The 23,248-nt window shown below is 54.3% G+C and overlaps 2 protein-coding genes across 2 annotated transcripts; both read right to left on the bottom strand.

The window, feature by feature from the left end:
* Positions 1 to 1,789: 1,789 nt before the first annotated feature.
* Positions 1,790 to 11,332, bottom strand: NCLIV_011630 (hypothetical protein; the record flags this gene model as incomplete). The annotated part of the gene is made up of 11 exons (XM_003880680.1): positions 1,790 to 1,881; positions 2,383 to 4,006; positions 4,586 to 5,221; positions 5,596 to 5,670; positions 6,163 to 6,430; positions 6,849 to 7,890; positions 8,222 to 8,317; positions 9,033 to 9,187; positions 9,863 to 10,034; positions 10,483 to 10,664; positions 11,031 to 11,332. The coding sequence occupies 11 exons, from the start codon at positions 11,330 to 11,332 to the stop codon at positions 1,790 to 1,792; spliced, it is 4,644 nt and encodes a 1,547-aa protein (XP_003880729.1).
* A 3,268-nt stretch (positions 11,333 to 14,600) lies between these two features.
* NCLIV_011620 (conserved hypothetical protein) lies at positions 14,601 to 16,970 on the bottom strand (the record flags this gene model as incomplete). Its single annotated transcript, XM_003880679.1, has 1 exon — positions 14,601 to 16,970. The coding sequence occupies one exon, from the start codon at positions 16,968 to 16,970 to the stop codon at positions 14,601 to 14,603; it is 2,370 nt and encodes a 789-aa protein (XP_003880728.1).
* Positions 16,971 to 23,248: the final 6,278 nt, after the last annotated feature.

Raw genomic sequence — 23,248 nt, 5'->3', positions numbered from 1 at the left:
CATATACACACGTGTATATTATATGTATATATATATATATATATATATATATATATATATATATGTAGCTATGTAAATCGATTCTTGGATACGAAAGGCATCGGTCAACAAACAGATATGTGAATACGTGAAGCCTCAAGTGTGCGTTCCTATCCGATGAAACATTGTCGTGTGCGACGGGAGCCGGCAACCTGGGTGCTGCCTTTTTAGAGGAACACTGGATTATATATGTGCCTTGATATCAATGCCTCCACCAACCCACATATTTTTTGACTACCCACAGGAGTGCTCTGTGTCTTGTTCACATTTTGCTTCGTGGGGAGATAGGAAGACCAGAAAGACAGGAAAGGGGAAGAGAAGGAACTGTTTTCCACGAGAGCAACCAGCAGAGCTCGCTACCCGGGTCCTTTGTGTCATCAACGTCTGAGCAAACTCTAGTGTACATAAGTCTCAGTCTGGTTATATATATATATATATATATATATATATATATTCGTATGAATGCGTGCAGAGTTCAAACGATTGACTATCTTTTGGTTACCTGGTTCTCGGGTCTGCTGGCCAAAGAGGGGGGAAAGTCGACTGTGACTCGTGCACTATCTGCCTGCACAACTCCGGGGTTCATGGAACTTTAGAGCGGCTGCTATCACTCCGGAAAGTGAACATCCACATAAACGAATAAGCGCGTTGAGGGTTGCTTTCGCCTCAGGAGAAAGGAGGAGGGAGCGCAGGGAGTTCCGACTCTGAAGGCACCTATCTGTCTACAGCACAGTTGATAGCTCTCTCTCTCTCTCTCTCTCTATATATATATATATATATATATAGGTACGGCTACATATATATATATATATATATAGATAGATAGATAGATAGATAGATAGATAGATAGGTAGGTAGATAGATAGATATCGGCACTGGCGTTTCTGCGGGAAGCTGACTCGTGCATCATCGTGCGCTTCCCTCACGCAAGGTCAAGACAGAACCAGCCTTTGGTTTTTTTCCTCGCTTCCCCTTCAACGATATCTAATGAGTCTCGCTGTAGACCTGTTGCCTTTCTCCATAGTGTTAGATAGAACATCCCGTGGAGATCTTCCAGTCCCCTTCTCGCTTCCTCCCCTCCGCCTCGTGTTCGCTTCGTCCGTCCGCGTTTACGGTGAAATTCATTTGATCAACATAACAACTTTGCAGGTGCGAGCGAGAGCGCCAAGAACGCTGTTCCGCGAACCGGCACGAGGGCGTGCACACCCGACGAGGCGTGGCGCCTGTGGGGGAGTTCCACCCCGAATATAAGCCCCCAAGGGAAATCAGAAAAAACTCAGAACGAAACCATGTCTCAGGCTTTTGGCGACTGGCTAGCACATCGCCGCCGCCTCGTCAAGCAGCTGGCCTGTCACACTTCAGTCGACGGAGGAGCCTCACACCAGCGCGATCTAGAAGATATACCAAACGCAGTCCTCGCTTGAAGAAGCATGGGTTGGGTACGCTGCATAAAACGTTCCCCTCAAACCCCGTGGATTCCGCGTCTGCACTGTTCTGCTGCTTCTCGCTTGAAACAGCGTAGAGGCCCGCTGGCACCGCCACCCTTCCTCGAAAGCAAAGCCAATCTTCTACGGATCCACTCCGTATCCCCCTTTTTGGGGCTCTTCTTCGCTCGGGTCTTCACGGCTTCAGCGTTTCCTGCTTCCTGTCGCGCCGCTGATTTCCGCTCTCACAAGACCGGCGTGTGAACAGCAAAAAAGGGAGTCTTCTCGACTGACACGGACGGCGCTCGAGTCGCGAGTAGGGATGTTTACGAACTGAGTTGGCGCTCCAGTTCCAGAGACGCTTTGACAGCTGCGATGTAGAACCAGCGTGGGAAAACGAGGAGGCCGCATGCGCCCTCTAGAAAAAACACACAGAAAAGCAGAAACGCAACGGCACATTCACTTACGAAAACGCCTTGCCTGCCGGGCCCGTGTGCAAAGGCGCTCTGTTCCACACGCACGAATGAGGTAAATACCCGTCCGACCGGATAGCTGCTGTCGAGAGTGTACAGAGAGTCTCCCACGTCCATATCTTCCCTGCTTCGATCATTCTTTGCTGGGGGGAGTCCCGGAGCGCAGGTAACACAAATCTCAGTACCACGAACGTTCTTCCGTTCGCTCGTGAACCAGAGCGTCATGTCCTTGACGGAACCTCTTCTCGTCCGCTCCATTTGCTCCTTCAGTTCTGGCATCTGCTCGTTTGGGCCAGGACACCACTGCCTTGACGCGTTCACGTGCACACCAGAAACGCCTCACGATCTTCTCGCAATTTCCTGAGCTTCCTTCAGCGCCGTGCGCCTTCTGTCCCATCCAGCGAAATATCTGCCCCTTTCTTCTCTCCCCCCGCTCTGTCTCTTACCTGTGACGGCTGTGTAATCAGGGGTGTACACTTCAGCTGAGCGCGCGTTCGAGGTGTCTGACCTCGTTCCTTCGTTTCCGTGCCGTTCCTGCCTTTCGACGTCCGGGTCTTGCAAGCTATGCACCCATGCGTCGATTTCGCGGCGGAGTGCCTCGCGGCTTCGCGCGACCTGACTCACGTTCTCGCCGCCTTCTTGGCCCTTCTCCTTCGCCCCCTTCACATGTTCCGCGTCTCCCGCGGCTCTTCGTTGCCCGTCTCGTCGCCCGGTCCCCGGCTTGGCCTCGGCTCTTCTTTCCGTGTCCCTCTCCGGTGGGTCTGTTTCGCCCTTGGTGCGCCCTTCTCGGCCTTTGTGCTGTCGCTCACACACGTCCCTCCACAGCCCCGTCTTCTCTTGTAGCTCCTGCGACACCTGTCTCAGACGCGTCTCCTGAATCTGCAACTGCTCTTCCAGAGTTTGTTGAGCTTCCGTCGCCGGGTGGTCGTGGCGATGTGTGCTCCACACGCGACCAGCGGGTTCCTCCGGCCTCTCGCCGTCCCTTCCGCGGCGGGATGCGGCGCCCGAATCCCTTGCTGCCCAGTCTGCATGCGGCCGTTCAAAGCGAAGCAAGTGACTCATTTCTGACGCACTCGTTCCCGTCGTGTCCCTACGAAAAAAGCCTTTGCTAGAGAGTTTCTGAGACCCAAATCCCGGAAACGGCAAGGCCTTCTCGCTCGCCAGGCCCCGTCTGTCGCGCTGCGACTCGGGGCTCTCGCCTTCGCCCTCATCGCGCTGCTCTGTGGGAGATCCAGATCCACTGTCAGCTTGGTTCTGCGCCCGAGACAAGCCGAGACAAAGGCCCTCGTCGCGAGCACCTCTCCACTCTGTCCCCGGGCCTCTTGAGGAAGGAGACGACCAGGGCAGAGACACCCCACACACGCACACCTCCTCCAGCATCACGGGAGAGCCGCCTGTCGACGGCTGTCTCGGAAGTTCCACATCTTCCTCGCCGCTCTCAAGAGAGTGAAGCCGATGCCAGCTGCTCTCGCCGCGACTCGCCCCGCGAATCTCCGCCGTCTCCCGGTCTCGCCAGGCTCCATTCGGAGCTCGCGACGCCACAAGTCCAGTCGCGGCCTCGTCGGCGTCCAGGTCGAGATCGACTGCGCCCGCATCCGCCCTCTCGCTTCCTCCGGGACAGCATGGAGTTGCCTCCCCGAAATGGGACGAGCCGCCGGAACATGAACGGAGAGACGGCGAAGAAACCGACGCGACAGATTCACGGGAAGAAACGTGACTCCGCAAAAACTGGTCACGCGACGCTGACGGTGTCGGGGAGGTGGGTACACCCGGCGAGAGTCGCCGACAGACGCGGGGAGACACCTCGCGTTCTTCTTCGCCGTCTTCGTGACGGGCTTCTTTCTCGCGTCTGAGTCCGCACGCTGAGGCTGCCTGTGCGCCCACGTCGGGCTGGTTGGGTTGTCTCCCTTCGCCGTCGAGCCTCTCTTCGCCCGCCGTCGATGGGCACGGAGACACCTGCGTCATCGGTGAGGTCCGGTACAAGTCCCCTGCACTTTGACACCGTCGCGTCCACCGAGGGAAAAAACGCAGTCCACCTGTCGTTTCCTCGAAAGACAACGAGACGTCAAGCTGCGTAAGAGGGGACGGACGGTGGCTTCGGTGTTGGACATCGCGCCTACTTGATGCGGAACGCATCTCCTGGGAGTCGCCCCCGCCTGTGTCTCCTTCCACGCTCCCTCCGTTTGAATCACAACGTGAGGAAAGCGGCACATACCCGGCCTGCGTCTCTCTGCTCGTTCGCCGCGGGTCTCGCCACGTATCTTCACTGTCTTTTGGGGACAGCAGGGACATCAACTCTCCACGGCTCCTGTTTCGAGAGCCGTCGCTGCTTCTGCTCCGGACCCTGTGAACGGAACCGAAAGACGAAACACAGTCGCATTCTCGGCTGCTCTCCGGGGTGTTTTTTTCGCTGGCAGGACCAGAGCCACAGCACACCCGCACGGTCTCTCGATAAAATGTGCGGGCTTTTGAGCGAGACTCGCGGCGAGAATCTGCGTTGGTTTCGATGCGCTTGTGTCTATATGCCTCGTCTGTTGCTTCGTTTCCTATCTCCTCATGTTTTTCGCCCCCGCTTTCTTCCGATTCGTGTTCTTCGGGGGCAGAGAAATCTTTCCAGCATTCTCTGGACACGTCTCCGGTCTGACGCACCGGTCCGTCACGGGTACAAGCAGCGCCGCGTCGACGGGGCGGCAACCGCGTGGGAGATGTGGGCGCCTTCTTGGCGCGACACGAGGCAGACGCAGGCGCGTGGCGACAGGAGGGTGACACAGGCGAGTGCTGGCAGGTCTCCGCTCCCCAGAGAACAGGCGAGGAAAGCCGGCGTTGAGTGGAAGGGACAGAGGAGACAGGCAAAGAGGGAGGGTGGCGGGGTGAGGCAGGAATGCCCACGGCCGGCGACGGATGCGAAGAGGGAGGCGGAAGTGCAGGACGCGGGCAGGGGCGAGGCGCAGAGGATCGGCGAGACAGCAGCTGCGAGGTTCCAGTCAGGGGAGGGCGACTTAGCGGAGCAGCAACGTGGTCAGGAGAGGGGTGGCCTTCGCTTGCAAGAAAAGGCGACACAAAGCCGCCTCTCGCGTCAGATCGCGAAGAAGGTGAGGAGGGCAGAGACGCGGAAGAAGACACACAGAGAGAAGGTGATTCCAGCATGTGCACTGGGTTCTCCCTGAACTGCGGAGGACCACGCGAAGACGAGGAAGAAGAGGAAGACGGAGGCTGGGGCGTGGTGTGGGCAGTCTTGTGGGAACCAACCTGGCCGAGAAGCACAGGCGCAGGGTTCCCGAGAACCTGGAAGAACATCCGAAAAAACCGGGAGTGCCAAGAGCGTTTCCTACCTCAAAACACAACTGTGCAACCGAAAGGCGGTGGGGTCCAGCAGGGTCGCTGGGTGTCGCGCTGTGGCAGATTCTGCTCCATCTCGACTTCCCCTCAGAATGCCGATCTCCCTACTGTCCGCCTTCGTCCCCGCTCCCATCTCCCTACGCTAGATGCTCCCAAGGATGAAAACATATGCGCTGAGAGGGAGCTTCTCGCGCAATCGCGTCTTCTCTGCGTCTGTGACTGCGTCACACTTCCTTTCATCCGGGCCCCAGAAACACTCCGCGGGAGTCTGCTTTCGCACTCTCACAGCGCTTCGAGCATAGCCCCTGGATGGGCCTTACCTTCACAGCCAGACACGACAGCGGCCCCGCAGTACATGGAATGCCTTCGTTTCCCACGTACAGGCGAACGCGACCCTACACACATCAAGGTGGAGGCACAGCGAAAGCATTTGAGAAAACGAAGCGCGGCAACTGGCGAAAAGTCCGGAACGGGCACAAAAAAAAAGACTGAGCGTAAAGACTCTCCAAATACAAAGCGTCTTCGGACCGACGAGAATCCACACACCACCCTTTCTCTACATAGCCATATTCGTCGGTATCAATCGATCTACATCTACCGTCCTTTGAATCCATCTCCTCCTCCCCCTGGGGGAGATTAACGAACTTTGTGTGAAGGCGCCAAGACGCCAAGAATCAACAGACGTCTTGGCGCTACATACGTGTCGTCCGTGTGTATGTGCTTCTCACCCCAGGGATAAATATCCATCTAAGTGTATTGATCTATAGTCCAACAGCTATACACATATGGATGCGTGTAGAGGCACTATTCAGACTGCATAAAGCCGTGTTTTTCTGGCGCGGTCGCAGCATCCCGCAGCGGTGTTTTCGGAGCTCAATCTGCCCTACATATAAGACAACAACAGCGAAAGGCTCGAACGTCGAAGCTTGCGGATGCTCGCGTTTGGCGGATTGTTTGTGCTTGAGGAGTTCAGGGTGGAGGGCAGAGCGCCAGAGCAGCGACGCTGGCGGCGGTTGAATGCAGAAGAAGCAGGAGAGAAGAGAGATCAGCAGCCGCTCGTTGATGATTTGCGGCGAGAAGGCGGGAATCGACGAGGAAAGGAAAGACGCAATGACGCGAGCTTCGGACTCCGTGAGAGGCTCTGCCAGTCGGCTCCTGTAAAAGAAACTCAGAAACCAAACCGCTTGTGTCGGAAAGAGAGGCAGTCTCCAAGGCTTCCCTCTCAGCCCCCTTCTCCCTGTGAAAAACCAGAAGCCGCCTGTGTCGAGGTCAGCGCCAAACGCATCCGACCTTCTTTCGCGTCTCCCGTGTACGCTGCTGTCCGTCCCTGTTTTCCCCGTCGCTTCGCGTCCCTGTCGCGTCCTGCGATACCGGAGCCTCTCTGTCGGTTTTCCCGCTGAGTTTGTGCCTTGTTTGCCTTGCACGTGCATACAGAACTCGAGGATTCTACGTACTCGGGAGATGGTGTATAGGAACAGCATCTATTCAGGTTTTGTGTGTCCAGCTGAGCATCCCGTTTCTTTGAAACAGATCTCCCTTCCGCCCGCCGCCAGAACGCACGTCGAACCCTTACCGGCGGTGGCTGTCGAAGAACATCCGCAGTTTCCCTCGCATGCGCAGTTTGGAGGCGTGGCCTGTCGCGTCGGCGCTCCACCCCCACCATGGAAACAGAGCAGGGTGGCCCAGGCCGTCTTCTCTCCGGCTGTCCTCGGCTTTTGGGGAGTCGTCTCTCGAGGTGTGAACTGCATGCGCCGGCGACACCCGCACCATCTCCAGAGTCGCGCCTCCCTTTGCCGGCGAAGCGTCGGGTCCACTGGCCTGCTGGTAGGGCCCAGAGCCGCGGGAGTCTTCGCCGCGCACCGACCCGCGCGGCGTGCTGTCGAGGAGGCCCCGATCCAGGCCAGCGTCGCCTTCCAGCTTCTGTCGCCGCGTCCTCGCTGCTGGGCTGCCGCCTGCTGGATCGCCGGCGGAGTCTGGACTCGCCTCGAGGCTGGAAAGCCCCAGAAGCGAAGCAGCCGAGAGAAGAGCCTGTGCAGGGTCGGGACATGTCTGAGGCTCCAATCCGTAGGAGCCCGAGGCCGCGAAAGAACTGGAGGCTCTGCTCTCGCCTCCAAGATCCTCCGGATCGCGTCTCTGCTCGCGCTCCGCCTCCCCGTTGCTCGCCTCGCCCACGTCCTTCTCGCACGCAGTCGTCAGCGGCGCATTGCTGCTGCCTGTGCTCGACCGTCGGCCGCGGTTCCACAAACGAAATCGCTTTTTGTCGCCGTTCGGTCTCTCCTTCTTCCTCTCTCTTCGGGTGCGTTTCGTCTCCTTCGCGTCGTCCGACTGTTCTTCGCCGGGGGCCTCCCAGACGGTCGAGGAAACAGAGAAGCGCGGCGCGAGAGACCTCGCCTGTGTGAAGTACGTCACGGACGCCTGCGCGCTAGACGAGGCGAGTTTCTGGTGCTTTCGGCGCCGGTGACTCTGCGTCTTGTCGTGCTCGAACTCGTCATTGATCTCGTCCTGCAAAATCTCTTCCATCACATCTTCCAAAGTGATGATTCCCGCGTGAATGTAGAACGGATCGCCGTCGCCGTCGTCTGAGACGCGACGCACCACCGCCAGGTGGGTGTGACCTGCGAAAGGGCGCAGAGGCGCGGCACGCGGAGACACACAGCGGCGGAGGGACACATCAGAGACAAGAGCCCAAGGCGAGAGGAGACCCACGGGGCGAACGGCGAGGAGAGGAAAGACGGGCGGCGGGACAGAGGGAGGCGCAGCAGCGCGGACGCGTGACGAGAAACGAAAGCAGAGGGCGAGTGGGGAACCTGGAGGAATCTTGGAATTGACACAGCAAGACGTACGGTAAACAATGCGCTGAAAAAAGACAGGAGATGAAACAAACCAATCGGCAGACGCGCAGCGTGAGGGAAACACTTCGGCATCTGGATGTCCGATCTAACGTACCCTGCTTGAACGTCTTGAGGAGCTCGAGGAGTGGTGTGTCGTCGTCAACCGCGTAGAGACCGCGTCCAAAGAATTGCAACAGCTTTCGTACCTCGACTGCGTACAACAGGCAACCGAAACCTGAGGTGTAATTCGCCAAATGCGAACCAGGTATCCCAAGTCACCCAGGAAAGCAAACCGCAAGCATCATCTTCTCCTGCCCTATATATATATATATATATATATATATATATATGTACACACACATCCATATATATATATATATATACATGTATGCATATAAAGAGACAGGTAGACATATATGTTGACATTCGCTGGTTAGGGAAACCGTCGGTGTGCGAGAATGTGGACTCAGAGGAAGCGACTCGTTCAGAATCGCGAGAAAGATTGAAGGCCTCTGTTTGTCTGAATCTAATGTTTCACCGTGGAACGTTCTGGTTTAAAACGAAACCGACTCTTTCCAAACACCGCGAGAACTGAATTGAACCAAACGTTTCCCTTTATGGCAACTTCCACTTCAAAGCTGGGCGTACCACGCAAAAAGGGAAACAGCGCGCGCGCTACCAGCTTCCAAGCCGCCTGCATTGTATGTGCACTACGAGGGACTCCCAGAAACTGGTTCCTTCCTGCGAGTTTGCATTCTGCCTCGTAGCTATTTCCCGCTAGGTTTCGAGTGTCCTCTGTGCACCCCTCTCGTCGGACCCCTCTCGTCGGGTCAACGGCCGACCCCCGGTTCGATCACCGCCTTCGTCTTTCCGTTCGCTATTCTGACTTTCTCTTCGGCGTCTGCGCTCACGTGTGCGCCTCTCACCCTCTGCGTGGCAGTCGACGAGAATCAAGTCCTTCACAAAAAGCAACCCGACGATGCACTGCGGCCCGCTGCGGTCGAACACTGGGATGCGGCTGTAGCCGCTAGACAAAACTTCCGAGAGAACGTCGTAGTTCAACTTGCTGTCGACGTCGATCCTGCACAGGGAGAAAACAGGTAGAGAACGCGGGTGAGATCGTGCTCGGCACGCAGTATCCGCGGCTGCAGAGGAACGGAAGAGGCTCACGGGGAGGTGCGCGACGCGCAGAAAAACCGGCCCGAACGCGACCCACAGAGACACAGGAATGGGAAAAAGGGGCGGCAGAGAATCGGTAGAAAACAGAATGCGGCATGGAGTGGCGAAGGAGCGAAGAAGGACCAGACGCCGTGGCCGCTGTTGATTCGCTGGTGGAGGCCCCCTCGCTCGTTTGCGGGATGGCGAATCCACACGGCAGAAACTTTGCTTGCGTGTCAAAACAGGCAGAGACGCATCTCACATCCGGTGCGACGAGAACACCAGAGGGCGAAGGGTTCTGACTGGCTGTCTAATCCCCCGTTTGAAGCGTCCAGCTGTTTCTCCATATCTACAGATTTCACAGTGCGCCTTTCCGCCTCCCCACCGAGCTCTCTCTTTCTCTCTTTCTTTGCCGCGCCACTCTTCACTCAGAGGCATTGGCGCCTTTGCCCGGCCTGTATCGACCTCGCAGTCTCCGTTTCGAAGTCTCAATGCGTCTCTTTTTCTCGCTGCTTCGGCTCTCCACGTCACCGGTCCCTCTACTACGAGTGGGAGAACGTCCACCGGTCGTCTTTTCCGATGCGCTCCCCGCACCTACCCGTAAACCTCGTCCATGGGAGTCATCACTTCCTCGGCGCGAGTGAACGCAAACTCGAGACCGCCCTTGAGGATGCGAGCTTCATCCCGTGTCAGGACGTGGACGACATTGTCGTGGTAGTCAACGAGCGCGCTCAGCTGCTTCTTGTCATAAATCGTGCCTAAGTCCTCTCCTGGAGGACAGCAAGGAACCCAGAAATACAAAGTTCACCCGACAATGCCCCAGCGCAGTGTTCTCCGGTACAAAGGCAGATACCGATAACCGTACCGTCGGGATCTCAGGATATATAGAGAAATAACACTAAACCCTGAAGCTGCATGTATATATATGCAGATATATGGGCAGCCTGCGCTTGGATCAAACATGCACTCGTTGTCTACTACATCTTCTCAAGACCCTCTCCTCTCCGAAATTGTGGATGGATGAAACCCGTGTTAGAGCACACAAATACACACAGGTAAATATGAATGCCTAAATCTATCTCCCTATATATATATATATATGGATACGTATGTGTTCAGCGCGGAACATATACAGATAGATGGATAGATAGACACCGGGGGGAAGAGGGTCCGCTCGTTAAAGACATGCACGGAGGATTTGTCGAGAATGGGCATTACCGAGGACGCAATTGAGGATCATCGCGATCGGCTTGACCACGGGGAAGAGGAGCCACTCCAACGCGTAGACGAGAGGCGCCAAAACGCCCCCAACGACGAGGCCGTGGCGCGCGCAGGCAGCTTGCGGAAGAATTTCTCCGAAAATCGTGATGACCACAGTGGAAATCAGAAATCCGACAAGACTGGAAAGAAAACAGAAACAAAACACCCTCCAGTCCAACACATCCATGCGTTTATGTACGTCGTGTCCGAATGTAGAGGAGCATGTATTTACCCCACTCAATATGTACATATATATAGAGAGGGAGACACATAAATATTCTTGTGGTAGATGTGTACAGCTGTTGGATGTGCAGGGGAAGAAAACCAAGAGACGATCGGCGCAAGAAAGTCTGTGTGTTTTTCCTTGTAGCAAAGTATTTTAGAGATAGCTGTTTTCGTCTCTCTGGGCAGACGCGTGTCCCTTGAATCGCACTACCGACCACGGTGAGGATCTGCGAGTCCTTGGGCCCTTTCTTTCTGATGTTTCTGCACGTTGTCCGTCTCACCCGTCGGTTAGATCGCCCAAGAGAATGGAGAAGCCAGCATTGACAGCGACGTTGCCTGTGAGGAGCGTGACGAGGAGGTAGTTCCCGTCCGACCGCAGGGGGAGGATTTTTCGGGCGTACTTGGCATTCCTCTCATCTTCCGGCGTTTTGTTTGGGCGGTTAATCAACAGTTTCAACTGAACAATGTCGAGAGTCAACAAACCTAGCGTCAAACCAGAGAACATGGCACTGCCTATAGCGCACACCACCGCGAGGGTGATGGCCCCGGCGGGGGGGATGACGGCGGCGAAGTCGTCACTCATCGTCTCTGACTTCTAGGCACGTCGAGCAAAAAGAGGTAAGAAAGGCCCAGGAGAAACGACAGAGTCGTGGGAGACGGAGACAAAGAAGGCGGGGAGAGTGTTACGGGAGGTAAGACAAGAAAAAGGGTGGCTCCTGAGGGAAACGCGGGAGCGGCGCACAAGGCAGTAGCGACATGCGCCGGACGAGAGACAACGAGGCGGAAAAGACAAAATGGAGGAAACGCAAGACAAGACGACGAATCGAAGACACCTCAGGGACAGGATACAAAGACACCGAGGTACGCCACGGCAAGGAAACGTGGACCTGGGCACTCGAGAGTCACTCCCGTCTGCTTAATAGATGTGTGGACCGCACGAGAAAAGGGAGTTAAGAAAGGATTGGAAAGACGAGAAAGGCAACAAACCACGGCGAAGAAAGACGAAATACTCCTCGCGCACCAGGCGCTATAAACTGCCCGAACCTGGTTTTTCCAAGAGCTAAAGCAACTGGCAACAAATCGAGGCCGAACTCTGCAAGGCGGCAGATCTGACAGTGTCACTGAAGCGGGTCCGAGGTTTTCCTTCCCCGAATGAAACGAAGCCAACAAGGCAAAGGCTGCGAACAGGACGGTTGTATCTGCTAAGAAAGTTAAACAGGAGGCGGGAGGGGAGTGAATCACGCGTGTGAGTGTCTAGACAGTGAGGCATCGAAGGCAGCGCGGAAGTGGAAGACAGAATGAAGCAGGGCGACTGGGGCAGGACAAGGGTGAAGGGAAAAGCGCGCGGGGGAAGACAAAAAAGCGAGGAAAGACGGGAGACCTACGCAGCAGGAGAGGGAGGGATGCAAGAAGAGCCGCTCAAAACTGACATAAGGAAACGGTGTCAGGTATCAACAGGAGAGACGTAAAGCGCCGCCTCCAGAGAAGCGGAAGCGAAAATCCTTCACGTAAGCGCGGCATGGCTGCAACGCTGGAAGGAGACTGAGTAGAAACGGGAAAGAACACGGAAAGAGAAAACGAAGGCGTGGCAAGGAGAGCGTTGCTCACGATCCTGTCAACGTGTCGGACAGGTTAAAGAGAGAGGAGAAAGCAACGAAGTGGACCAAAGGAGGGAGAAGAAAAGGACTGCGGGCTCCAGGCGTTTGTCTCACAAGAAGGCTGAGGAGTCACACGAAGAGACAAGGAAGTTTGGGGACAACCATCAACTCCATGTGGATTCTCATAGATCCTTCGGAGACCGCGTACAGGTTTACAGAATAGTAATCTTCAGCCTGTTCCCTTCACCCAGCTGGCCTTATACCTCCTCCGCCAAAGGCGAAGGCCGAAAGAAGAGGCGTTCCTCACGATGTCTGCCTATGATACTTGGGAACCCTGCCGATTTGGTTGCTGTCTTTAGTTTTCATCAGTGTCCTGTCTCGGCAGCCGTCCTCCTCTTCCGCCACGCGCAATCGGCACGGAGGTCTTCGCAGGTCTAAATCTTATCTTGAAATGCACGAACGAAGAAACCACGGAAACGGAAACGTGTCAAACGCAGCCTTTGACGAACTGGAACGGGCTTTTAGGCGATTGGGAGGAGACTTGACAATAGGAAAAGTTACAGCGAAGCGAGCGGAAATTCAATGCTCTACCAGTTAATGGCGCAACAAGGCGTTTTCTCCCGAATCCCGCGATTACCTTCGGCGACAGAAGACCGGCGGCATCAGAGAGACGAATACATGTGCGTTACATGCAGATGCAGACAGGTAAACAAGCACACGGGTGACCTGCCTGTGTTTGTGCTAGATGCACGGCTTACCAGGCGCTGCGCAGTTTTCACGTGCCCTGAAAACGAAACGATTTTCCTCCGGAGAAGAAAACGAAGGAACCGTAATTAGAAGGGCATTTTCTATTCGTAACATAATCTGCAGCCTCGGCCACAACGGGACTGGGAAACGGGAGGCCGACGGAGTGCTAAACAGGCTGGACGAGAAATAGGGTAGAGTGAAAGGAGAAAGGCGGCACGAATGCAGCAGTTAAAGAATTTCTCGCGAGTGCCTTTTCTTGCTCGCGTTCTGGGTGAAAATGCGCCCGCTGGACAGAGCTGGAGAGTGGCGAAACGTTGACGAAAGGGAGCGCATGCGCTCGTGAGTAACGGAACGAAGAAACACGACACCAGGGCGGTTAGCGGCGCTGCTGCATGCTCCGTCTCCTCCGCGGCGGAAAATGACAAAGGCGCGTCTTTTCCACGTTTTCCTGCAAAACAAACAAGATCACATTTTCCCTGGAGAGGCATCAGGCGTGTTCGCAGCCTGCGAGCGGGTCTCGTAGGTAACGAATTGCTTAGATGGCGAGAAACGCCCAGCAAAACTGGGAAACCCTCCTGGAAACTGGCGTGTTCTCGCCGAAAAAAACAAGAGCTGCCTCTCATTCGTCCGATAAACAGGAGGCAGTCGTACGTGCACACACCTATACTATTTACAGCATTCATGCTGTTTATTGCTGTGTGTATACCACGAACGGAGGTGTACTTACCAGCACAGAGAGTGTGCGTTTGGAACAGAGAGGATCCAAAGTGTGTGAGGATGTGCGCACATGCTCCCGAGGGGTTCTGTCGCGATGGCGTTTCCACGCACTACGAAGAAGGTGATGTCGCCTTTTGTGCGCTGGACCTACTGCTTGCCTATAAAGTAGACAGGGAAATTCTCTCACAATGCCAGATCGCGCAGTGGCAAGCTGAGTCTGTCCAAGTGAAGTGTTTCGGTTCTTCTGTTTCGGTGTGATGCATCAGCGCGTACGCAAGGCAGAGTGCGTCTACGAGTGAGATGCTTCCAGCTTAGAAATCGCACGGTCGACGTTTTCAATAACGTCCATGATGGCAGCGGATCTGACGTGTAGCGAAGTTTCTTTTGTGATCCTGTTAAAATCCCAGCTCGGCGCCTGCCGCCGTGCACGGATTGGTCGATTCTCTGAGAGCCAGCGATGAGTTCTAGGTGTACGGGAACAGCCTCTGAGTCCAACCGGCGTCTATATGCATCGTGGTTTTCTGCCTGCAGCCCCTTCTCGTTTTACGAACGACACAGTCCCTTGGTAGAGAGCCGTTCACCGGGTCTATGGCGAGGCTGAGAGGGGGTGAGGCTGCTCCACGGAAACACTCGAACCGCAAGGCGCAAGGAACAAACAGCCTCTTTCGGTGCGAAACCGATGCTCACTAGACAGCGGTTCCATTAGGAAAAAAAGGAGGTCAAAAGTTTTGGCGTGCTGAACTGGGAAGATGGATGGCTTCATCGCGAGCAGTTGTCCAGTGTGTGTTGTCAGAGGACAAAGTCCCACGCCCATCCCAGGTTTTCGTTGTTATCGAAATCTTCGTCGTGCAGCAAATCAGTGTCGCTGTTTTCTGTGCTCTCTTCAAAGGCCCACGAGTCTAAGCCAAGCACGGCGCCCTCCTCCCCGCCAACTCCCCCCTGCACAAGTAGGATCTCTTGCAGTAGTTCCCTGGAGACGAGGTCATCTTTCAGAAAGGGGATAATATTCCCTGTGTCTCCACTATATTCAAGCGCCCCCCACTCTTTCGTGTTGAGTGTGGGAATCTCCAATTTCAGAGCATTATTTCCGCTCCGTGCCTGAGCCTCCCGGGCTAGATTCGCATCCATCAAACCCTGAAAAAGACCGGTTGGCGTTGACGAAGACCGCCGGTCCGCATGCCCAAAAGCGTCTTCAACCAGCCAGCTCAACTCAACTGCCGGATTCACGGGCGGCTGTTGAGAAAACTGAGAGGTTTCAGGTCCATCCGCAGCATTCTCAACTACAGACGAGTGCATTCCGGGGGGTAACACGCCCACGTCAGGCGCGAGCCGACGTGTGTCATCGTCGTTCCGCTGACCTTCCGTGGATTCGTCAGGCAGGAGAATGTCGTACCCACGATCTTCTAGCTGGACTTGAAGATAGTCCTTCCATAGGGCTCGCTTGTGTTCTAAGGGAACGTTGTCGAACGCGTACTGAAAAATGATGTCCTGCGGTGTGCCCACATCCGGCTTCTTCTGTGCTTCCTCTGCCCCCTCTTGCTCTACCCGATCATAGAATGCAGTCAGACTTGCCGCTTTTTCTGCATACCGGACCGCATCTAAAACAGCAGGGACCGGGGTCTCCGTCGTGGCGTCGTTTCTGTTCCACGGACGGTCCCGGCCTGGCGCCGTCGGCACGAACCGTGTTGTGGGCAGACCAGATCGTGCAGCGCGTTTGGTCATTTTCTCTTCGACAATTTCATTTAGCTTACGATCTGCAAAGACGGTGGAATCTGTCAGCCACTCCATTCTACCGTGAACGGTGGCTTCAGCTAGACCCCCCACCCCCTGAGTTCGCCGTCCGCCAGAGCCGGGCACGAGGTTCGCGACGAAGGCAAGTGAATAGGCTGGGTACAAAAAGCGTTGCAAGGCAGCGGTGACTGTTTCTTCAGGGTCATCGAACACTTCAAATCCTCCCACAACCCCTCGTCTTCCCTTTGGCCTCTCCTCTTTTTTCGTTTGCACAGAGGCGGAAGAACTTCCGTGAACAGTGCGAGGTGGTTTCCCTAACACAGATACGCTCTGCGGGCTGGTCGGCTGAACAGGGACTTCATGGAAGTGGTGGTTCATCCCGATTCGTCCGCCAAAGAATGCATTGTCTCCAGGGAAAGACCCGAATACACTTGCTGTCATGCGGGCCTCTTCCGCACGGCTGGCGGCGGCGTACTTGGCATGTCGGTAAGTCCTCCACTGCACCCGCTGTGGACGGGCCTTCCTGATTCGTGACGGAAGCACCGAGGCAGACACGTTATTCTCCTGCAACTCACGGATCTGAGACTCAAGTGGCCATTCCTGCTGAAGCAGGCGATGGCTCTGAAGGGAAACGAGTGATCCCAGGAAGTCTGTGAGGCGTTGCTGGTGCCCCAAGAGTTCGTGCACGCGGGTTGCAACTACCAACAGCTCTGTCGGCTGAACGAATACCAGATCAGTGGAGGAAGTTCGACCTTCACTTCTATCCTGTTTCGCCCATGTACTGTGACCTCTGGCGTCTCCTGCATTCTTTTGGGCCCGTCCGAGCCGGTCTTTAAAACTCGGTTGGCTCTGTTCAGACGAGTTCCTCCCGTCGCCGCTTCTCCACCCTGGAGAGTCCGCCGAACCTAGGAGCGCAGCTCGCGAAGCTAGGCGACCTAAACTGAGAGTATCCATCTGTTTCTGAAGCGTATCGACAGTCTGTTGGAGATAGGCCAAGCTCCTGTGGAATTCGGCGTTGGCTTCTCGCAGGCCCTCGCGGTGGGTATCCGCAAGTCCCATATTTCTCCCTCCTGCAGAGAGAAGACGCATGCGACGGTACTCCAGCTCCTCATAGCGCCTCCACTCTTCACCTAGAGATGCCTGCTGCTCTTTAACTCGGGTTAAAAGTTTTTTAAGTGCCTCTGCGGTGGCCGCCGCAATATCACTGTCGGCCACCCCAAACGCTCCCTGTTGCTCGTTCCACGTTGATAGTGGTGACTTGGTTGTCTCGAACCCTGGCGACTCCGACGTCCATATTCTCTGCGGGGAACCTTCAATCGTAGGTTTGTCCTCTCCGGGTATTTGGCCTCTTCTTGAAGGTTTCGGCTCCTCGGCCCGTTGGGGCTGACGGTTACCTAAATCTTGGTCAGCGGTCGTTTCAGCAGTCATAGAGAGGCCTTGTCCCCGCCGCGACAGCTCTAAAGAAATGGAGGGATTTCCTTTAGAGTCTAGGGCAGCGCGTGAGGCTGTGTGCGTAATAGAGTTGCTGGAATCTCTTTCTACATCCGCAGAATTGCGTTTGTCTCCCAGTGTTCTTCCTCTGCTTGCTTCCTGCGCCAAAGTCTCAATCACATCATCATGGTGATCCTTGGTAGTTGACTCAATCCCCCTTTGCGTCTCAGCTGTCAGTTCAGGGAGAGAAGTGAGTGTCTCCATCGAAGTGTCAGGGAACCAACGTGGGTCATAAGCCACAGTTACTTGAGCGAAAACCGGAGATACTGTGTCCTCCGCTGGCAGTGAGGAGTCAGACTCTCCTGGCGGCGAATGGTACACGAACACAGAAGTGGCATGGGCTTGTGATGTCTGCGAATCGGGATCTTTCCAATCCGTAGACGTGCCCGATATGAGTAAGTGACCGGCTGCTGGTACGGCCCTGGCTGCTGAAAAGTGCTGTACGTACAACGGAAAGCACACCCGAGCAAGAAATGATGTCATTGTTACCTAAGCACTCCGACATATGCCATCACCACCACATGCGTTTCATCCACATCAGGTAGTGTTTGTTTTTATGGATTGTACTACAGACACCTGATTCCGTGCCCCAAATCTGCCGTACTGAAAAAGCAGCCTGTTCGCGGGAGGATATGAGGTTGGTGCATGAACAGAATACGCCCCTACGGTGTAGCGTTCCAGTCGAACTGCGAGCGCGCGTAAATTACGCGGTCGCTCCCTTATAATCATTCCTAGCGGAGATCACACCTGACGAAACGCCCGCTGATCCTCCACGTACGCTTGCCACAGATAACGGTTAAAATAGAAACATTGACAGGGTTGCATACGGGAAACTGTGGCAGTTTTCGTCCGCTCAGTTAATCCATTTCCACAGTTTTGTATCTCCGGTACAGGCCTTGCCGTAGACGTGCGTTCAAAACAAAAACATGGTGTAACGCGTACAGAGGGGGAACTGACCATTTCTAAAGAAATGCTGGCGTAGCAGCACTTGCGTTAACCGTCGAAGACTTGGCAAGGAAGGAAGGTATAGTGACGCTGCTTCGGTAATTGGAATTCGCAAGAACCTCTCTAGTGGATTACCAAACACGAACATTCCGAAAGGAGCCCACTACGAGCGGGGACCATCAGAAAAGGAACAGAAGACCTTACCTTATAGCTGGACTGATTAGAGACCGGCAGAACGCGTTCGTGAACGTCACTGCCACCATCGCTTAAAACGCCCCTGAGCAACTCAGTCTTTGCATTTTCTCGGTAACCATGGCTGTGAACGTTCCAGCCGGAAGTTAGTAACGACTGGGACGCAGTCTGATGAAGGTCATCCACAACTGTCCTCCCCTGGGTTTTTTCCTGCGCACAACACCCCCGACACAAAGACAGAGTATGCGAAAGATCAACCATACCTACGAGAACGAATGATGCTTCGATGCGTTTGCCATGCTTATTGGTGCAAAGACCACTACGCCCTGAACTTTTGTCTTTTGCTGAGAAACGAATACGTCTTCCAAAGATTTTAGGGTCACACTTCATGGGTAATCGTAGCTGGCTCCAGCGGTGGAATCTAGACGCTCTACCTGAATTTCGAATCACAGATGTCGATACCTCCCTGGACCAGGTGAATACAGGAACCGCAAAATACATGAAAGGTACCTCATGCACATCTGATTGGACCCCTGACGTGTAGAATTCTACTATTCTCTGCCGTCTCAATAGGGACAGTGTACTCTGAAAACGGCACCGGAAAAGTTTTACTGTCATCTGTGTTTTTCGCGAGGGCTGCTATGGCCGGTCTTAATACACACACGGTCAAGGCAGTTACGTATACTCAGAGAATAAAGTTTGATCAGTGTCGTCTGCGGACGTGGCTCCTCATCCATACACAGACGGGAACGCTGCAACACGCCGCATCTCTGGAGGACTCCGCACAGATAACCAGATTTCTAGGAAACGAGACAAGGAATGCATAAGTTGAGGCAAAGTAGCAAGGGGAGGGAGGGGATGACCCGCTTTAATCTAATTATTACACAGCCATGAGGCACTTGCTTAGCGTACCTGCGTTCGACTGTCCTGATGTAGAACCCGGGTCGAGATTCTCGCTGCTAAGGCGAAATATGGCGTTTGATAATCTGGACGAGAGATGTCGGAGAACAAGTGAAAGAGAAGAATGAGCACGTTGCCGACGAACAGGAACAGGCACATTCTCTGCAGCGGATGGTTTCGAACCTCTCTGGGTGGACTAGGCAGTCTGCCACCATGCAACGTCCCTTGTATGTGGGCCATTCGAACGAAGGCGTGGCAGGTGATGATGCTGGTGTGCGCTCTCAGAGGGTTATGGTCCCAGCATAGTGCTTGGTACCAAGAAGCGGGGCGCCGAGGGGAACAGTCCGAAGTCAGACGCCCTGCACAGCAAAGCGATTAGGAGCCTTGTTCGGGAATGAGCCGGAGTGTTTGTTGGTAGAGTCTTTCAGTTCAGTTCAACGAACAAAGCTACGACAGCTGCTCTGGGGTGGGGAAAAATCCAGGCGGAGAGACCATGCATGATAACGCAGCTTCTGTTCGAAAACGAACCATCCGACGATTCGGAAAGGAGCCGGGAAATCTCGACAGAAGAAACCAGACAGAAATGCGACTGTTGGGGATTCCGCCGCCGTGGCCTGACATTGTAACATGCCAGGGAACGGACAACCACCACAGCCGTTTGTTCAAGAGGTGCAGATAGGGCCAGAAACACAGACGGCTTGAGTTGGGTATGACCATTACTTGGTACAGTTTAAGGATTTCGTCTTGAGGATGTAATGGCATCTGCTAAGTAGCGTTCTGTTATACCGACAGGGATCGATCTAGTCACGATGACTCTCGTAAGCCTTTCAAGCGCATTAACCGTTTGATGAGACGAAGTTAGCAGAATCGAGCTAATATAAAGACGCCTTTGCTTGCTCACTAACAGCAGTTTCGATGACATGGAAAAAAACTGTATGGGAGTGACACCGTGATAGTGGAAGCAGGTCAGCCCCTTAGACTTGTGTGCGAAGACGCAATCGAACCAAAAAGCTGGTTTGCATGGTCGCGCGATTTGCCACCTTCCAAAGAAAGGGGAAAGCCCACAAACAATGTTCCGCTCAGAATATCGTGGAGAGAATATTTCTCTTGAAATGAGTAATCTTCTTTAGCAGAGCCTGAGCTGTATGAGAGGATGCACAGAGCGTTTTGGTAGTCTGAGTATCTCGCAGAGGCCGGCATCCGACTTGCGAACACAGCGGTAGTGGCCAAAAGCAAGCCACACCGGTAGCGATCGTGATTCGGTTTAATGTAGAGATAGACACTTCACTCTGTGCATTTCGGTGAAGCATCTCGGCCTCTTTCGGTTTTCATTGTCCTTGTAGTTTCTGAAAAACTGTTAGCGAATTCGATTTCCTCTTATAGGCCGAAACGTACCTTTTCTTCGCGGCTGTGCCCAGAAACCCTGTGCGCCTCCATATGCTGTGGAAACTTTACTGAAGATGCAACAGCGTTTGGCTTACAACTGGAACAGTCAGACCACAAACGATATTGCCGGAGCCAGCTTACATTGCGGCTTCCTCTGCATTGGAGCTTCGTCCGTGCATCGCCGAGCGATCACACGACAGTACCGCAGTAGAGCTGGATTGCCGCAGAGGGGATTTCATGCGGCAAGCGCGCCTGCATAACCCGTAGTTTTCCTGGGATACGTGGAACCACCGACTTCATTATCTCACGGCTGTAACGGGTGTCCCGCCAGGGTCTCGCTGCTGATTTATGCTACAGCCAGAGCTCCACAGCAACACTGAAAGACGTAGGGTCCAGACGGGGAATGCCGGCGGCAGAGCATGGTACCGAAACCCCCTCCACACGTCTAGTTATTGCAACATTCTAGGACCTCTTTAAATTGCATCCCATGGTAGTTGGTACAAATGCTCAGCTGATTTTTCGTCATCATAGTTAGGTCCTCCAAATCACGTTCTTGTCCGCGTGCTCGGCCCCTATGTGTGTGTAGGGCACGTGAATAAGAAAATGTCAGTGATGTAGTCGAGGAACGTCGCTCCGTTGGGAAGGTCACACGCGCGTTTTGGGTTCTAGCGAAACGTGCTGTTTCCTAATCTGATAGCCGGAGTTACGGAGAGAGGATACACTAGCAGTGGGAGGGAAATACAGCAAGTCGATGCCAACAGAGAGACAAACGGCAAGGGGTGTGTTTGTTACATTGACTCGTGCGAGAAGGCGTTGGTATGCCGATTCCTCTAGTCTGACGTATGCGTGTGTACAGACGTAGAGTTCATGGGAGGTAATTTGTGTACGCTGCAACTGGGGTTCATCCCAGACAAAGGAAAGGTCAAGCGAAAACCGTTTCATTCAATAGGGTCGTTCAGGGGGCGGTGGCGTCGCAGCGATTTGAGACTTTGTCGCTGGAGTGGCCCCAACCATTTCGAGAGCAGCATTGATGGACACGATTTTTTCCGATTGTCTCTTCACTGCTATTTCCTCCACTTCTTTGTTGCCATGAGCGGCAGTCTCAAAACTTCCGCTTGTACCCCTCCCTTGCATTTCCTTATTTTCCCGTCTGAGAAAACAGTTCGCATCTGCGAGGACAATCTCTCCCGGTGATAGGGCAACTTCACACATCGGGCAAACCTCCTCCGTCGAAAGGAGATCCTGGAGGGCGGTAGCCTGCACGTTTTGACAGCACAACGCCACAGTGAATCCTCTGAAAAAACGAGAGCATTTGGGTTACAGAGCCAAGATGGAACGTTTGTTACGATGCTGTTACAGGATGAGCCCGGTTCCGTCGTCCGGCAACGACTAACAGATAAGCCCGTGTGGGCAGATGTCTAGCCTCTCGGTCGACCTTTTCTTTCGCTTTCTGCGGGTCAGCATGAACGCCGAACGTTAAATGAAGTCTGCATTGCTTCTGCCTTCCAAGTCGAGTAGCTGGCTGTCTCAGAAGAACATAGCGGGGTGTCAGCATCCTCCGCCTTAGAGTACCGCGTAGACGACCGCATGGGCGTTCCTCAATGACGGGAAATGGCATCGGCATCCCTTCCGGTTCTCGCCTTATCTGAGTCGTCGTTTTCCGCTTTTCCTGACACAATATTGTGATGGAAGACCTACCCGAGCAGGAAATTCACAGTGTGGGCACTTGGCGCAGTCGCCGACGACCAAGTGCTTCCCACTCGCTATGCAGAACGGGGACACATTCTGAGGATGACGTTAAGAATCGAAGCAAACAAAGAAGCACACCGCAGGCAGAGGTAAGTTGGTGATAGGACAGTGTTGGTATCCGCAGTATGACCCCGGTGACAAGTCTATAAAAATGCCATACATTAGACCGTCTATACCTCGTAGGCCAGAACCAAAAACCAAGCATGTGGTTGTGCAACTTTGCCGAAAACGCCCAGGACACTGGAACGTCTAATGTCTACGTTATATCCAGCTGTTCCGCAGCGCCTCCACAAGACAGGAGGCCTCCGAGAAGGTAGCACGGACGTATCCGCTTACCGCAGAATCCACTGGGTAGCTTGCAACTCTAAACGAAGCTGTGCCTCTGCAGGGAATAGATCCGTGTGTGTTCTTTTTAGGCGGCTTTTGCATCCGTGTTAAATTACTACCAGAGCCGACTTCCTTTTAAAGAGCATGGATGCCATACCCGACAGGTGTTACACGACAACGTGAAATCCAAGAGAGGGGCACTGCAGTAAGGGCACGGCGAACTAGAAGGCTCGACGTCGAACTCGGCCGACGTCGGCGGCTTCCTCGCGCATGCCTCGACTGCGCGCCTGTGTTTATCTGGGATATTCTGTCGGAGTTCAGGCTTCATGAGAAGTTGACCCGAGTATTTGTGTGCTCGTTGCTTCATCGATGCTCGCTGAAACGCCAGAATAGCGGAGGTCATGATAGACGCCGCGTGTGCCTCAAATCTGCAAATCGTAGAGCAAAGATCATTCGTAGCCCTACGCTCTTCGCACGCCGTGCAGAGGCTCGTTCCAGGCTGAAACACGTTGATCGTCTGACAAGAGGAGGTGGGTTTCTCATGCATCTCACAGAAATGGGAGAACACAACGTATAAAGGCCTGACTTTCTACCTCAACCGTAGCGCGTTCTTCGCAAGTGTTACTCCTCTTTACTGGCTGTGTGGCCTCGCTCAAAAGTCCTTACAAGACTACTGCACCTGAGATTGGAGTAACTTTCGAGCCCGAGGCTCGAGA

Source organism: Neospora caninum, chromosome IV (genome assembly GCF_000208865.1).
Source record: "Neospora caninum Liverpool complete genome, chromosome IV".
Lineage (NCBI taxonomy): Eukaryota > Apicomplexa > Conoidasida > Eucoccidiorida > Sarcocystidae > Neospora > Neospora caninum.
The sequence above is the reverse complement of the archived record's forward strand: the minus strand, read 5'-3'. Positions and strand labels throughout refer to the sequence as shown.